Source organism: Furipterus horrens, unplaced genomic scaffold (assembly GCF_987537825.1).
Source record: "Furipterus horrens unplaced genomic scaffold, mFurHor1.1.pri manual_scaffold_7, whole genome shotgun sequence".
NCBI lineage: Eukaryota > Metazoa > Chordata > Mammalia > Chiroptera > Furipteridae > Furipterus > Furipterus horrens.
Genome location: NW_028327177.1, coordinates 92,838,680 through 92,853,747, shown reverse-complemented (window position 1 = coordinate 92,853,747; position 15,068 = coordinate 92,838,680). Strand labels below are relative to the sequence as shown.

At 43.9% G+C, this 15,068-nt stretch overlaps 1 protein-coding gene across 7 annotated transcripts in view; it reads left to right on the top strand.

Annotated features, from left to right (window-relative positions):
- Positions 1-15,068, top strand: part of FLNB (filamin B) — a 142,132-nt gene that overhangs the window by 69,970 nt on the left and 57,094 nt on the right. For all 7 annotated transcript variants that reach the window (XM_090283939.1, XM_090283944.1, XM_090283942.1 and 4 more), the window contains 7 exons: positions 4,669-4,787; positions 5,647-5,724; positions 7,009-7,171; positions 8,140-8,337; positions 10,871-11,008; positions 12,561-12,687; positions 13,673-13,809. In XM_090283939.1, coding sequence (XP_090140065.1) covers positions 4,669-4,787; positions 5,647-5,724; positions 7,009-7,171; positions 8,140-8,337; positions 10,871-11,008; positions 12,561-12,687; positions 13,673-13,809 — 960 coding nt within the window. The remainder of the gene's footprint in view (positions 1-4,668; positions 4,788-5,646; positions 5,725-7,008; positions 7,172-8,139; positions 8,338-10,870; positions 11,009-12,560; positions 12,688-13,672; positions 13,810-15,068) is intronic.

Genomic DNA, 15,068 nt, shown 5'->3' with positions numbered 1-15,068 from the left:
ACGACCCATACATATAATGCAGATCTGATTCTTTTCTAAACAAGTATGTTTTATTGATTTTGCAATTACAGTTGTCCCAATTTTTTCCCCTTTGCCCCCCTCTACTCAGTACCTCCCACTCCCTCAGGCAATCCCCACACCATTGTTCATGTCCATGAATCATGCCTATAAGTTCTTTGGCTAGCTCTCCATTTCCTATGCTGTACTTTACATCCCCATGGCTATTCTGGAACTACCTATTTGTACTTAATCCCCTTACCTCTTCACCCACCCCCGCCCCCCAATCTGGCAACCATGAAGCACTCCATATCCATTATTCTGTCTCTGTTCTTGTCTGCTTACTTTGTTTTTTAGATTCAACTGTTGATAAATATGTATTTATTGACATTTTATTGTTTATAGCTCTGATCTTCTTTTTCTTAATTTAATTAGGTCCCTTTAACGTTTCATATAATACTGGTTTGGTGATGGTGAACTCCTTTAGATTTTTCTTATCTGGGAAGATCTTTATCTGCCCTTCGATTCTAAATTATTGCTTTCCTGGGTAGAGCAGTCTTGGCTGTAGGTCCCTGCTTTTCATGCCTTTGAATATTTCTTGCCAATCCCTTCTAGCCTGCAAAGTTTCTTTTGAGAAATTAGCTGACAGTCTCATGGGAACTCAGCTGTAGTTAACTAACTGCTTTTCAGGTTCTCTTTTATCTTGCTGGTTTTGAAATTCTCTCTTTATCTTGCTGCTCTGACTCCCTGTCTTGGTATAGTGGCCTAATGTAAGCAGGTGTCCTGTAGGGTCCAGTGGCACAGCCTCCCCTATCACCGAAGCTGGGTACTGAAAGCATGCGCTTCCTGTGGGCCGAGTATACCCTCCTCTTGTAGTTGAGCCTTCATTGCTTTTGGCAGGTCAATGGGAGGGATTTACCAAGGCCAATCAGTTGCAAGGGCTGGCTGTGACCACTGACCACCAACCTCCACCCTCCATGGAGGATCAGCTGTGCAGGGGCAGGGTGGTGGTGCTCCCACATGGTCTATAGCTGTCCAAGGGGTGCATAGGCTCTGGGGATTCCCGGGTGGTGCAGACCAAGATCAGCCCCCACCTGTGTTCTGCCCGAGGCCATCCTGCATGAGCTATAAAGCAATCTGAGATGGCATCTATTTGTGCTTGGCTTGGAGATTCCCAGGAGAAGCCAAGCTGTGAATCTAGGCTGGCTGCTGCTTATGCCAGGACTGTGGCTACTTAGGAAGAGGTATGGGGTTTGGGGGCTCACTGAGGACAGCCAGTTGCTTGTTTGAGAGGATTTAGGAAGTTGTGAAACATGAGCCTAGACCAGCCATTCATATGGAAAAGTCACTGTTAACCGCTTGGGTGAGCCCATAAATTGGGTGCAACAGTGTCTCAGGGAATCTTCAGGGTGGCTGAAACAGTGTTAGCCAGGTTGAAGGAGTCTCAGATATGGCACCGCCTGCTGGTTCTGTGGCTCTGGGGAGGGTTCAGAAAAGGGACAATGGCCTCTGCTCACCTGTCTGGGAGAAAGCTGTCCCCCATCTCCCACCTTGATGCCAGACACTTCCATTTCTTCCTGTATGCCACTGGTACTTTTCAGGCTGCTACCCTGGTGCTAGAGCTCAGAGGGAGTAAGTCTGAGTATGTCTGTGTGTGGGTTCTTTAAGAGAACCAGCTTGGGACTCCAGTTTCTTCCACTGACTCAACCCCGTTGACTTTTGCAGCCAGAATTTCTGGGGACTTATCTTCCTGGCACTGGAACCCTGGGTTGGGGGTCTGGTGTGGGGCTGGGACTCCTCATTCCCGACATATCTCTCCTGAGCTTTTATCCACCACACGTGGTTGTGGGACCAGCCCGTTCTGTGTTTCCACCCCTCCTACCATTCCAGATGGATGTGGTTTCTTTAATTCCATAGTTTTTAGACTTTCATTCAACTTGATTTCTGATGGTTCTGAGTGATGTTTTTTTTGTAGTTTAGTTGTAATTTTGATGTGGTTGTGTATGAAAGCGAGCCGTGTTTACCTGTGCCCCCATCTTGACTGGAAGTCTCAAATATGCAGAACTGATTCTTGACAAAGGTGCAGACGTATTTCAGTGGTGGAAAGAGCCATTTCAACAGTGTCAGAGTAACTGAACATCCATAGGCAAAATAAAAAGAATATCAGTCTAATTCTCACATTTTATCTCACACTTTATATAAAAATTAAGTCAAGATCGATCACAGACTTAAATATAAGACTATATAACTGTAAAACGTTCAGAGAAAAAACAGAGGAGAAACTTTGGGAACTAGGACAAGGCAGAATTCTTAGACTTGACACCAAAATCTTGATACATAAAAGAGAAAAAATGATATTAAAGTGAAAAACTTTGAAAATGTAAAAAAGGCCCTAGCCGGTGGTTCTGGTTGGAATGCATCCCCATGCTCCAGGCTTGTGGTTTCATTCTCTGGTCAGGGCACATACAGGAGGCAGCCCATGAAGGGGTTAATAAGTGGAACAGCAAATCAGTGTTTCATCCCCCCCTTCTTCCTCTGTCTCTCTGTAAAAATCAATAAATAAAATTTTAAAAATGTAAAAAGCATGGTTTGTGTCTCAAAGTCTTGGCAGGTACACATGGGGTGGACTGTGTGTGCTATTTCGGACCTTCTCTCCGTGGAGGGCGCGTTCCCAGATTACCCCATTCTTTAGCAGGACAAGCTCCCTTAGCTCCACCCTGCAGGCCACCTGGGTAGCATCTCTAACAGAACTTGTAATGTTGCTGGAGAGGCTTTTCAAATCTTTTCAGCTCAGGGGATGAAAAGACTAGCTAAAGACTGGGAGAAAATATTTGGAAACCAAATATTCAGTGAAGCATTAATATCTAGAATACATACATAAAAACCCTCAGAAACAAAATAACCAAATAATCTAAATAGAAAATGGTCAAAAGATAGGACCAGCCGTATCACCAAAGAGGACATACAAATGGCACAGAAACACACAGAAAGATGTTCAATATCATTGCCATAGAGCAGTGGTTTTCAACTTTTTCATCTTGTGGCACACATAAACTAATTATTAAAATTCTGTGACACATCAAAAACATATTTTTGCCAATCTGACCAAAAAATAGGTTTAATTTTGATTGATTCACACCAGATGGCTATTGTTGTCTTGGCTGTTGCCATTTTTGAATCTGACAATCTAAGGGAAAAGAGGTCAGTGCCCCTGACTAAATAGTCGGGTATTGCACTGTGTCTTATGGCACATCAGTTGAAAATTGCTGCCATAGAGAAATGCAAATTAAAACCACCACAGACCTTGCAGAATTGCTAAAGTAGAAAGTGGTGGTAACACCAAATGCTGGCAAGGGTGCAGAGAAACTGGATCCAGATTACTCATACATTACTGGTAGGGATGTAAAATGATACAGCCACTGTGGAACACAGTTTGGCAGTTTCCTAAAAAGAACTAAACACCTAAGTCCTGCCCAGGCAGCTCAGCTGATTAGAATGTTGTCCTGATCACCAAGGTTGCAGGTTTGATCCCCGGGTCAGGGCACATTCAAGAATCAGCCAATTAATGCATAAGTAAGGGAAATAATAAATCAATGTCTCTCTCTTTCCCCCCCTCTCTCCCTCCGTCCCACTTTCTCTAAAACCAATTGGGAAAAAAAAAAAGAACTAAATGTGCAACTACTGTATATAACCCAGCAATTGCACTCCTTGACATTTATCCTGGGGAAATGAAAATGTGTTCACACATAAACATGTACTCGAATGTTTAGAGCAGCTTTATCAGTAATAGACAACTGAAAACAACCCAAATACCCTTCGATGAGTAAATGGTTAAACAAACTGTGGTACATTCATATCATGGAATATTACTAAGCAATAAAAAGGACAAACAATTGATACAGGCAGCAACCTGGATGAATCTACAGAGAATTGTGCCAGAGGAAAAAGACAGTTTTAAAATGTTACATAACCTATGATTCCATTTATATAACATTCTGGAAATGATAAAACTAGAGATTGGGAACAGATAAGTGGTTCTTGGGGTAAGAAGAGGATGAGGCAGGAGGGGAGTGGATGTAGGTATGAAAAGGCAACAAGAGGGATCCCCATGGGGATGGAAATGTTTGTATTTTGTGTCAAGGTCAGTGACCTTGTGATACTGTACTAGAGTTTTGTACTATGTAGCCATTTGAGGAACTGGATAAAGAGTATCATTTCTTATACCTGCATGTGAATCTATCTAATTTGATTAGTCATCACAAAATAAAGTTTAATTTTGAAAAAATAGTTGAATGCAATTTTTAAACATTTCAAGTAATATAATATGGCCTTTAATGGAAAATGAGCCATTCTCCCTACCTCATCCCCCCAACCCCAGCCACCTCTCAGTGAAAGCTCCACTGCTAGTTACACATCGTTTTTCATAATGGTATAGTTTTCTGACTGAATTGCTCTGAATATTTCAGAATTGATTATTGCTTAAATAACAACGACAGAATTGGGGATTGGAACCTGTTGGAGCATTCTTGTCACGGCAGTTTGTCCCTGTTCCCACTGTGGGGGCTGCAGGGCTGGGTCCCACCTCTCAGTTTCCCGAAGGAAACACAGTGGGTGATAGCCCATGCCAGGGCCCGGCCCAGCTTGTAATGTGCTTGTGCAAACCTATGGCAGGAGTCGAGCCTACTGGAAACATGGTGAAGCAGCCAGCCAAGTTCACTGTGGACACTATCAGCGCTGGGCAAGGAGACCTGATGGTGTTTGTCGAGGACCCAGAAGGGAACAAAGAGGAGGTATGTTGGAGGACGCTGCGTCCCCTGTAAGCATCCCGTGGGGCTTGTCTCAGGGCCAGGGGTTGTGCCTCCATGTTTCTAATGAAAGCCCACAACAAAAATTGTTTTTTACCAAAAGGATCCCAAGGCTTATAGTGGTTAAAATTAATTTGTCCAAGGGCTGTGCCTTGAAAATTAATGTAAATTCATACTCAAGGACACAATGTTTACTAAAATAAAGGACAGTTTTAATTTAGCAAAGGCCTCTTACTTGAGATTTGAGATACCGATGGTCAGACTAACTAACAATACAGCACTGATACAGTACAACACTGTGACAATACTGATGTCCTACTCTTTTCCCAATCTAACCAGCCTTTGAGTCCTCCCTCAGGGCTTTTTCCCATCCTGTTCCTTTTGTATACTTATCTTCTTAAGATTATTTTATTCCTAGTTCTTCCCACCATCTGAAATTCTAAGTTTACTGGCATATTGTCCCTTTCTTCCACTGGGGCAGGGTTTCAGCCTGATTTGTTCTTACTCCAAGTAACTAACACTGGGCCAGGCATTTCATAAATGCTTAATAACTACATGGCCAGTAAAGGCTTAAGTTCCTTGCTTTAAAGTGTCTCTCATCTAGAGAGTTTCAGCCTTAAGACAGTGGAGAGTCCTGACTTGGTTAAACCTTTGTGTTACATGATTTGTTTCTGCGACTTCAGGCCCTTCCTGTCCTGGGCTGTCCTGCAGGAGTGAAGGACCAGGGAAGAGCCAGGACAGGTTCCTGACCTGCCAGCTAGCTCACTGCAGGATGCTGGCCGGCATAGCTTGTTTTCACTCACACCTGGTGCCTTCTCTAACTGTCACTCATCTTGCATCCTAGGCACAAGTGACCCCTGCTAACGACAAGAACAAGACATACTCTGTGGAGTACCTACCCAAGGTCACCGGGCCGCACAAAGTAAGATGAGGTGTCATGGCTGTTGCTTGGACTATCTTGTAGGTTTGCTTTGATATGTGTGGAAGAAAGGATATCTTATATATAACAAAGAGTGGTTTTCTTAAGTTAACTTCTGATTTTCCTTCCTGATTATAAAAGTATCCATGCTTACTATAGAAAATTTGGGATTCCTGTGAATCAGACTTGAGACATGAGCTAGTGTATCTAGATTGGTTGAATTCCACTAGGGTTTTTGTAATGTATTCGATTTTTCTAACTCTGTCTCGGTAATGAATGGTTGTAGCTGCATGTCTGGAGTATAGATGCTAAGTCATGGCTTTGTCATTATTGCTGCCTTACCTAGTCTCCTTCCAGGTGTTCTAGAGTGCCTGTCAGCATTGAAGCGTGAGCATAGAGAAGGCCAGTTGACTGTAGTGGAGGCCGATGGGCCACTCGTGTACCTGGAGAATTGATGGGGATCCAGTCCCCAGGCCTTTGGTCTCAGCAACATTTTGAGTTCTATTTATGTCAGTGTCCAGTTGGCTTAAGAGATGGGGGATGAGGGAGTCTTGCAGGAGAGCACAGTGGTCTAGGTGTCGCCTTTAATTGGAAGAAGGCCCTCAAAAGCACACACAGGCCCAGTCCCTGTAGACCACATGAAGACTTTGAGACATAGACCATAGTCACCACCTTGGGCTTTAGTTAATTCACCTGGAATCATGACCATAGATTTATACCCTTAGAACATGATGAGTTTCAGGGGAAAAAAATTCTTGAAGAGAGCATTTATGATGTAAATAATTTATTCAATTCATATGAAAACCTAACATAATACCACTGAAAAATTTTAAACGTGAGAACTCTGGGATGTGTTTTAGATGGAAATTGTACTTTTTCTCAAATCCATGTGTCTGGGAATGTTCTTGGTCTCCTGAAAAATACTTGGACTCTAGATGTGAAGTCCTGGAACTGTGCATTATAGTCTGGGGAACAGTAGCCCTTCCTGCAGTTTCAGTGTCTAGGGATTCAAGCATAAGTATTGGTTATATCCTATCAGAGACTCAACATATCAGGTGTTTGCATTTTTAATTTGCTGAAGGCCAGATATTCCAGGCCCAGCCACAGGGCTGATGGAGCCAGGTGGGAGTCCCAGTCAGGCCACCAACAGGGCTCTTGGTTCCAGCCACCATTGTGTGGATGGATAATCAGGAGGATGGAAGAGAAGATGATAAAGCACGTGGCTTGATCTGGTAGTCTCGCTGGGCAGGAAGAAGTGATTATATGTCATCTCTGTGTCCCTTGTAGGTCACAGTACTCTTTGCAGGACAGCACATCTCCAAGAGCCCATTTGAAGTGAATGTTGACAAGGCCCAGGGAGACGCTAGTAAAGTCACTGCGAAAGGCCCAGGTTTGGAAGCTGCAGGCAACATCGCCAATAAGCCCACCTATTTTGACATCTACACAGCAGGTAACTGTGCCTCTTCCATGGATCAGGCTTTCTTGTAAAGCCAGAGTTAATCCTCAGGAGCCTAAAGGCTTGAGATGCCTGACCTTTGTCTTTTAAATCCAACAACCAACAACAAAAATAGCTTTATTCAGTTCTCTACCCTCACCCCTGTCCTTACACATTTAGTTGTAAATTTTATTTTTTATTGTTTAATTATAGTTTACATTCATTATTATTTTATATTAGTAGTTTAATTATAGTTTACATTCATTATTATTTTGTAGTTTCAGGTGTAAGCATAGTGATTAGACAATTCTATAACTTTTTACAAAGTGGTTACTCCAATATTTCAAGAACCCACTTGGCCCCATACATAGTTATTACAATAGTATTGCCTATATTCACTATGCCATAATTTACATTCCTGTGACCACTCTGTAACTACCAATTTGTACTTCATAATTCTTTCATCTTTTTCAACCAGGTTCCCAACACCCCTCTCCCCTCTGACAACCATCAGTCTGTTCTCTGTTTCAAATGTGTTGGTTATAGTTTTAGATTTTTCAAAACTAGCTTTTTGTCTCTAAAATCTTGTACTTGAGTTTTGACTTCAATTATTAATAAATGGTCAATTTCTGTACTCACTTCTTCTTTGAATAGATGAATGTTCCAACGAAACTAGATTTTAAGAATCATCTACTAGACCAAATTCCATGCAAGGTCCTGTGTGGATTGGGCAAGGAGGAATGAATAAGACAGTTCTTGAAATGCCAGCTTTCTTTTCAGTGTAGAAAATTTAGAAAATAGAGACTGGAAGAAAAGACAAGTTCAGCCACGACCCTCCTTCCTTGCTGGCAGAAAACAGTTGATATCTTGGCATGGCCCTTCTAAGTGCTGCTGTCTCCTTTGTTTACATTTTGTACCTGCTTTCTCGCTCATCAGCAGTGAGCTTTCTGAGGTAACTTGGTCTCATGTTTACACTGTCATAGGTGCCGGTGTGGGTGACATTGGTGTTGAGGTGGAAGACCCCCAGGGGAAGAACACCGTGGAGCTGCTCGTGGAAGACAAAGGAAACCAGGTGTATCGATGTGTGTACAAACCAGTGCATCCTGGCCCTCACGTGGTCAAGGTCACATTTGCTGGGGACACCATTCCCAAGAGTCCCTTCGTTGTACAGGTTGGGGAAGGTGAGTGCTGGGGTGGCCAACCATGTGTGCTTCTGGCATCAAGGCTTGACTGTACATGGCTGGGTCCCAAGGCAGGAGAGTGGTTGGGGCCTAACATTGAACTCATGCCTGTCCCCTGTCTGTGGGAAGTGGCTTCCTTTGTCCTCAAGATATTAATACTAATATCTTCCTATGAGCCGTGAAGTGACCTCAGTGCTTTACTTGTATTAAGCCATTTAATCCTCCCCAAAACACTTGTCCGGGAGAGTCATTATCCTCATTGAGAAACACAGGACCGAGGCCTTTGAGGAGTTGGCGCCTGTGGCCAAGGTTAGCAGCAGCAGCATTGCTGGTGACCCCTAGCCTCCGCTGCTTGGCCTTTACTGGCTGCCAGGCATTTAGCACAAATGCATCTAATTGTCTGTCTACACCAGCCTGTGTGTTCCAGGTGCTAGTATTCCCAGTTTTCCGGCGGAGGTATCGGTGAGTACGGGCTAGGTGTCAGGAGAAGTAGAACCCAGGTCTCTGTAGACCCCTTAATCACACTGCTAAACACTCTCTGCTGCCAGAAGCTGGTATTTTTCTATTAGATTCTTTTCCTTTTTCCCTGTTGCTCTTCCTCCCCCCAACCCCCACCCCCAACTCTGCTGCCTTTTCTAATCAATACGTGCCTTTTCCCCTTCTGTCCTGCATCTGCGCCTGCAGACCTGGCTTCCTCTTCTGAATCCTGCCTCTGGGCCAGCCTGGACCCGAAGCTGTTGGCTTCCTAGTTGAGAGCACTGGGCCAGAGGCACCTTGCTTGGTAAGGGCTGGTTGGGTGGGACTTCTGGGCCAGTTCTTTGTGCTGCCTGCAAATGTCAGCTGAGCCTGTGCTGTTTGTGACCTCAGGAAATGACAGCATGCAGGTGCTATCACAACATGTCCAGCCACACCCCAAGCCCACTGTAATTACGGTTATAAATTTCAAAATGGTGGTGAATCTGGCAGTTGCCTTCCAGTTCTTTAGCTCTGTTTAGTGCTTATGTGAACTGAGCAGTTACGCTTTTGATATGGAGATCATTGCCCATGTGCAGAATTTCTATGAGTATTGAAACCCTCTAGGGGAAGCCCTGTCATTCTATTGTGACTTATTCCTGGTATCACCGACTTTCCTCCCCTTAACAAAGAAACAAATACCCCAACGTATTCATATATAAAACTCTTTGACATAATGCAAGAAAGAATTTGAATGGCTCTCCTAGTTCTGACTTTCTCTCATGGATCCCCCTTTTCATTCCTGGCCTATCTCTCCATCACTTGTACTGTATAGCATTTAGTTAATAGAGTTTTTCTTTTGATGTATTAATCTTTCCTCCACTTAAATGATTTTATATAAAAAAGAAGCCGTATATCATTTTCACAATGGAAAAACCAATGTTACTTATCACGAAGTGCCACCATAAACTTATATTCCTCCATGAGCCACCTAAAATCATCTCTAACTCCAAGGATGTGTATATGTCTCTTTGGGAAGCAGTTGTTTGCCAAATAGCCAGCTGAGTATAGTGGGGAGGAGAGGCCAGAGGAGGAATTACCTTCCTTCTATGGAGTAAATTAGCTAGAGTCTCTTTCTCTGGAGTTTGTGACCCTTAGTGTATAGAGAGCTGCCAAATATGTAGTGTCAGATTTGGAAAGGGAAAGACACTTAATAAACAACATGACATTTTACCCATTAAAGTCCCATTCCTATACTTAATGAGAAGGTTGCCCATGTTGACAAAGAATTCCTAGGGGACAAGGATGTCTTTTATCAACCTTCTGATGAACTCCATGGAACAGTAGTTTTGTGGACCTCATGTAAGGAATGTTAGAAACAACCTTTGTCCTTAATTTTTACACTTACAACTTTAGCATTTTTAACCAGATCTAGAAATCAAATTGAGAGTGTTGCTTATTGCTAATAGTTGCATTTATAGCCGCCCACATTCCCAGGATCTGGTAATAGAAGGTGCTGTTTGTCTGCCTCTGCCAGTGCAGGGTTGAACAGGCCCCCCTTTTGAGCTATTGTCTGGCTCTTTTTCTGGAATACAATAATGTTTAGACTTTAGAAATGACTGACCTGAAGTTTGGAAACTGGTCAGATGTTTTCAAGCGCTACATTTTTCAAGTTGACTTGAAAAAGTCCATTCTTCCCAATTAGTGGGCCCTTGAGGATAGCAGTGAGGTTTGAACCATGTCCAGCATTAGGTCTTCACTCCTTCAGCACCAAGAGCATAAATGCCAGGATTCAGTCAGTACTAGGAGCCCAGGGAATCTGTGCTGTGCTCTCTGGTTTTCTGTGCCAATGTAACCCCCCCCCCCCCCCCCCCATCCCTCTGCAGCGTGGCTGGACAAAGTTATGTTGCGTCTTTATTTGCTGCCTGGTGTGCTCTCTAAACGGGACCCCTGGTCTCAGCAACTGCCACATACTCTGCAGAGCAAATATTATCTTGGCGGGTGGCTCCAAGTTACCTTGGCTTGCTTGACTTCGACTAAAGAGTGAAAGGTTGAATTAATGTCGAAACTGTGCTTGCAGCCTGCAATCCAAACGCCTGCCGGGCCAGTGGCCGAGGCCTGCAGCCAAAAGGCATCCGCATCCGGGAGACTGCAGACTTCAAGGTTGACACCAAAGCTGCCGGCAGCGGGGAGCTCGGCGTAACCGTGAAGGGTCCCAGTAAGTCTCTGTTCCCTCATCTCAGGTGTGATTTCGGCTAAGTTTGTAGCCATGGCATGTGGATTTCACCCCATGGCCAGTTCTGATCGGTTTATCCCAGAGGTCTGTGTTGAAGATTTGAGGCTATCTGTGCTCCATAGGGAAGGAAGCAGTGCTTAATTAGTAATCTCTGCCCTGGTTGCAGGTGGGGACAGTTGTAGCTCAGCAGACTCACATTATATTAAGGCTTCTGGGACTAGAAAAAGCAGTGATGAAATGAGGTTTGGGAAATGCTGTCCTTGGAACAACAACCTGAAGTGGCCTATTTTTTATTTGAGGAAAGCTAGGCCATGAGAGGAAGGGTCTTGCCTAAAGTCCCATAGCTTGTAAGCATCTGAGCTGGAAATCAAGCACAGTCTCCAAACCCAGTGATTTTCCCACTACAGGTTATGTTTTATAGACTATGAAATGATGTCAAGTGCCTAATTACTATGATCAGTGCTTATAGAAGAGGAATCAAATTCCCTAAGCCTAAGTTTCCTTTGTTAATAAAGGCCATTCATGGAGGGGTGGATTGTACTCCGCAACTCATTCTTGCTCCCCCTTTTAGGAAAGGAGATAGTAGGTACAAGGATGGGTGTCTGCACCGCCCTTGAGTTTTCCCCCGGAACAGATAAGCAGCTCGGCATTTCTGGTTGCAGGCGTAGCAGCCCTTGGCGTGTGGGATCTTGAGCTTCCTGTGCTAGAGCTGCTCTTACCCTCTGTGTTCCCAGGAGGCTGGGGCAGGGGTGTTCTGAGCCCTAGAAAGTTGATACTTGGTAGACGAGTACCAAGCTTTGGGGCAGGCTTGAGCCTCAGCGGCAGCTAAGGTCCCAGACTGCTCACACCTGGAGCCAGGCTGCTCTGGGGCTACCTTCCCTCCTGCCTGTTCCTACAGGAGCCAAGAAGGCATTTTTTTTCCTGACCTTGGATTCTCGCTTGACTAAATGGCTTTCCCAGCCAAACCTCAAAGCCCAACATAAAACAAGTTCCTGCCTGATGGCTTGCTCTGGAGCTCGTGGTGTAGAGTCTAAAACCTGTCTCCTTGTATATAGCATACAAGAGCGTTCTCACTTTTGTTGTGCAGCTTTAATTGAAAAAGATATGCCAGGATGCTAACCTGAAATTCGTGCCAAATACTCATAAAGATTCATTCCCTCCCCAGTTTACTTGGGGGTGGGTGGGAGGGAGCTAAGATGGGTAGGATGGTTGAAAAATTGAGGTGTGATTAGGTTTGCCTTTTACACAGACCCAGGAGGTTTAGGACCTCATAGATCCTAAGAACTGAGAGAATCTACTAAAGCCAGTTAGCTAAAAATCTTCCATTTCCCCACAATTTGATGCAGAGGTGGGTCCATTTTTAGCTTTGGATTCATCTCCCAGGTTTTTGGGGTCCCACCCTCTTAGACGGCCCACATAGCTTTCCTCTGTGGCTTAAGTTTTGTGGATATTGTTGTCCTTCTGTTTCTGTCCTTTGGGTTCTCCTTCTGAGCCCAGGATTGCATTGGAAAGATGGTGTGTTTTCTTTCCACAGAGGGTCTGGAGGAGCTGGTGAAGCAAAAAGGCTTTCTGGATGGAGTCTATGCATTTGAGTATTACCCCAGCACTCCGGGGAAATACAGCATTGCCATTACATGGGGGGGACACCACATTCCAAAGAGGTGAGTCTCCAGCTGGAGTTGAATCTTCTTTGGAGCTGTGCTTGGCCCAGGGCAGGCTCACCATGTTGCTTCTTGGGCTGCATGAGGGAAAGGGATATGCTTTGTTGAAAACTTTTTTTTTTTCCAGAGCAGCTCACAGACATTTGGCCTGTTCTCAAAGCAGCAGAAAGTCACTGTGGTTTCAGCTGCCTTGCTTTACATCAAATGCTGGTGGTTTGGGACTAGGGGGAAGTAGGGAAGCCAGAAGGAGCAGTAATAGAGAGCAGATAGGCTGTATGTCTATACACCTTTGAAGAAACTGAGATTCTCTTTCAATGTGTGCCTCTGTTCAGGAACACCATGAGGGTAGAATCTGCTATGGTTTGCGTTAAATCCTCTACGTGAGTGCAGTTAGGAACCAAGGGACTAGTCTACAGCTTCGCCGTGTGCGTGTTGCCGTTTGCCCACCCTGTGCTTAAGTGTTTTAAGCTCTCCTGGGGGCAGCTTTAAACTCTGAATAAATCAGGTTTACCTTGAGAAAGATCTGGGCATGTTAGAGGGTTTGAAAATCTAAGCAAACTATTTTTAATCTCCTGCACGTAAGTTAAAGCACATTCGTTCGTGTATGAGCTAACGCCTGTTCAATCTGGTTTTTTGTAATAGCCTAAGCAGGGTGTGGGAAAGTGCGCTCTCCCTTACCTCGCAGGGCTCACAGTCTCACAAGCCCAGCACACGAAAGGTAAAGGACCAGAAAGATAGTGCAAGGCAGTGTGTGGCTTCAGTGCCAACCCAGTAGCCACCTGAATGCCCTGAAATAGCACATGACTTTATATTGTTGACCTAATAATGGCTGTGGGGGACTTGTGTGGAGGAAGGGCTTGGCTGGAGATTGGGACTGCACGTAAAAGGAGCCAGCAAATGGAAAGAATATGCGTAAACAGCTCATGGCTGTATTTAGCCCCTTCTTTGCTCTTCTTTAATGCTTCTGTTTTTCCTTTGTTCTTAGCCCTTTTGAAGTTCAAGTTGGCCCTGAAGCAGGCATGCAGAAAGTCCGTGCATGGGGCCCTGGCCTCCATGGTGGGATTGCAGGACGGTCAGCGGACTTCGTAGTGGAGTCCATTGGCTCTGAGGTGGGGTCTCTGGGTAAGTGGAAGCAGCTGACCTGCAGCTTCTGGAAGGCCGAGATTACAGGGGCCTTGGGCCCAGTATTAGGCTGAGAGTTGGAGACTACTGAACATCACTACCCTTTACCTCCTGGTCTCCTCACCACCCGAGGCCACTTCCGCATGCTGCTGTGGAATTGCAGTTCTCATTTTCCTGCGTCCCTTCAGGCTGCCCTCTGTTTCATTCATTCATCCATCCATCCATCCATCCATCTACCCATCCATCCCCTAGACCTCGAAGGCACAGGCTTTCTGTGGATGTTGTTCCTGGCACATAGTTGGCACTCAACAAATACTGTTGATTGATCCTTAGTTTAGATGAATGAATTAATTTTTCTGAAATCAGAAATTTGGGGAGTAAGTATTCTTTGGAGCATAACAATATATTTTAAATACACATCTGATGGATATATGATCATTTTAGATTAGTAGCACTGATCTCACTTCAAAAGGATCTGATAGCAAATATTTTAGTATTGTGGGTTATATTCTCTCTCACAGCTATTCAAATCTGCCGTTGTAGCGTGAAAGCAGTAGTAGAAGATACATAAGCAAAGGAATGTGACTATGTTTCCATGAAACCTTATTTACAAAAACAGGCAGTTGTCAGATATGGCCTGCCAGCCACCATTGTTTGATGACCTCTGTTTCAGGTAACAGAAATAAGCAAAAAGGGGAATATAAGAAATGACATTAAATTTTTCCTTCTAGAGAGATAATAAATATTTTGGTATATTCTGTAGACTAGAGATAATATTAGACCTTTTGGCATATTGTTTCAGATTTTTTTCTGTACATACACATACAAATGTTTATCTGCCACAAAAAAAAGACATCTGGGGAAGTCTGTCTTTCTGCTTCAGATAAATGTAGAACATGTCTCGATTTTCAGTGGCTTCAGTGGAATTCCATTGCATATATATATCTTATTGGGCTTTCCAGTGGTTTCCAGGGTTTTAGTATAAAAATAACGCTGAATACATATCCTTGTATCTCACTGTTTACATAATATATCCTTGGTTATTTCCTTCAGGTAAAAGCCCATAAGTGGATCTGGTGGGAAAAAGTATGGGCATTGGTTTAAGACTTTTCATATGTGTTGTCATATTGTCAACTGAAAGGTTTGCTGGTTGATCTTTATTGTTAGATGATGTTAAAAAGAAAAGTATAAAATCTAATTTTTCTATCTAGTGAAGACTCAATAGGCTTGGTTTTGTGGGAAAGGGAAACAAACAGATT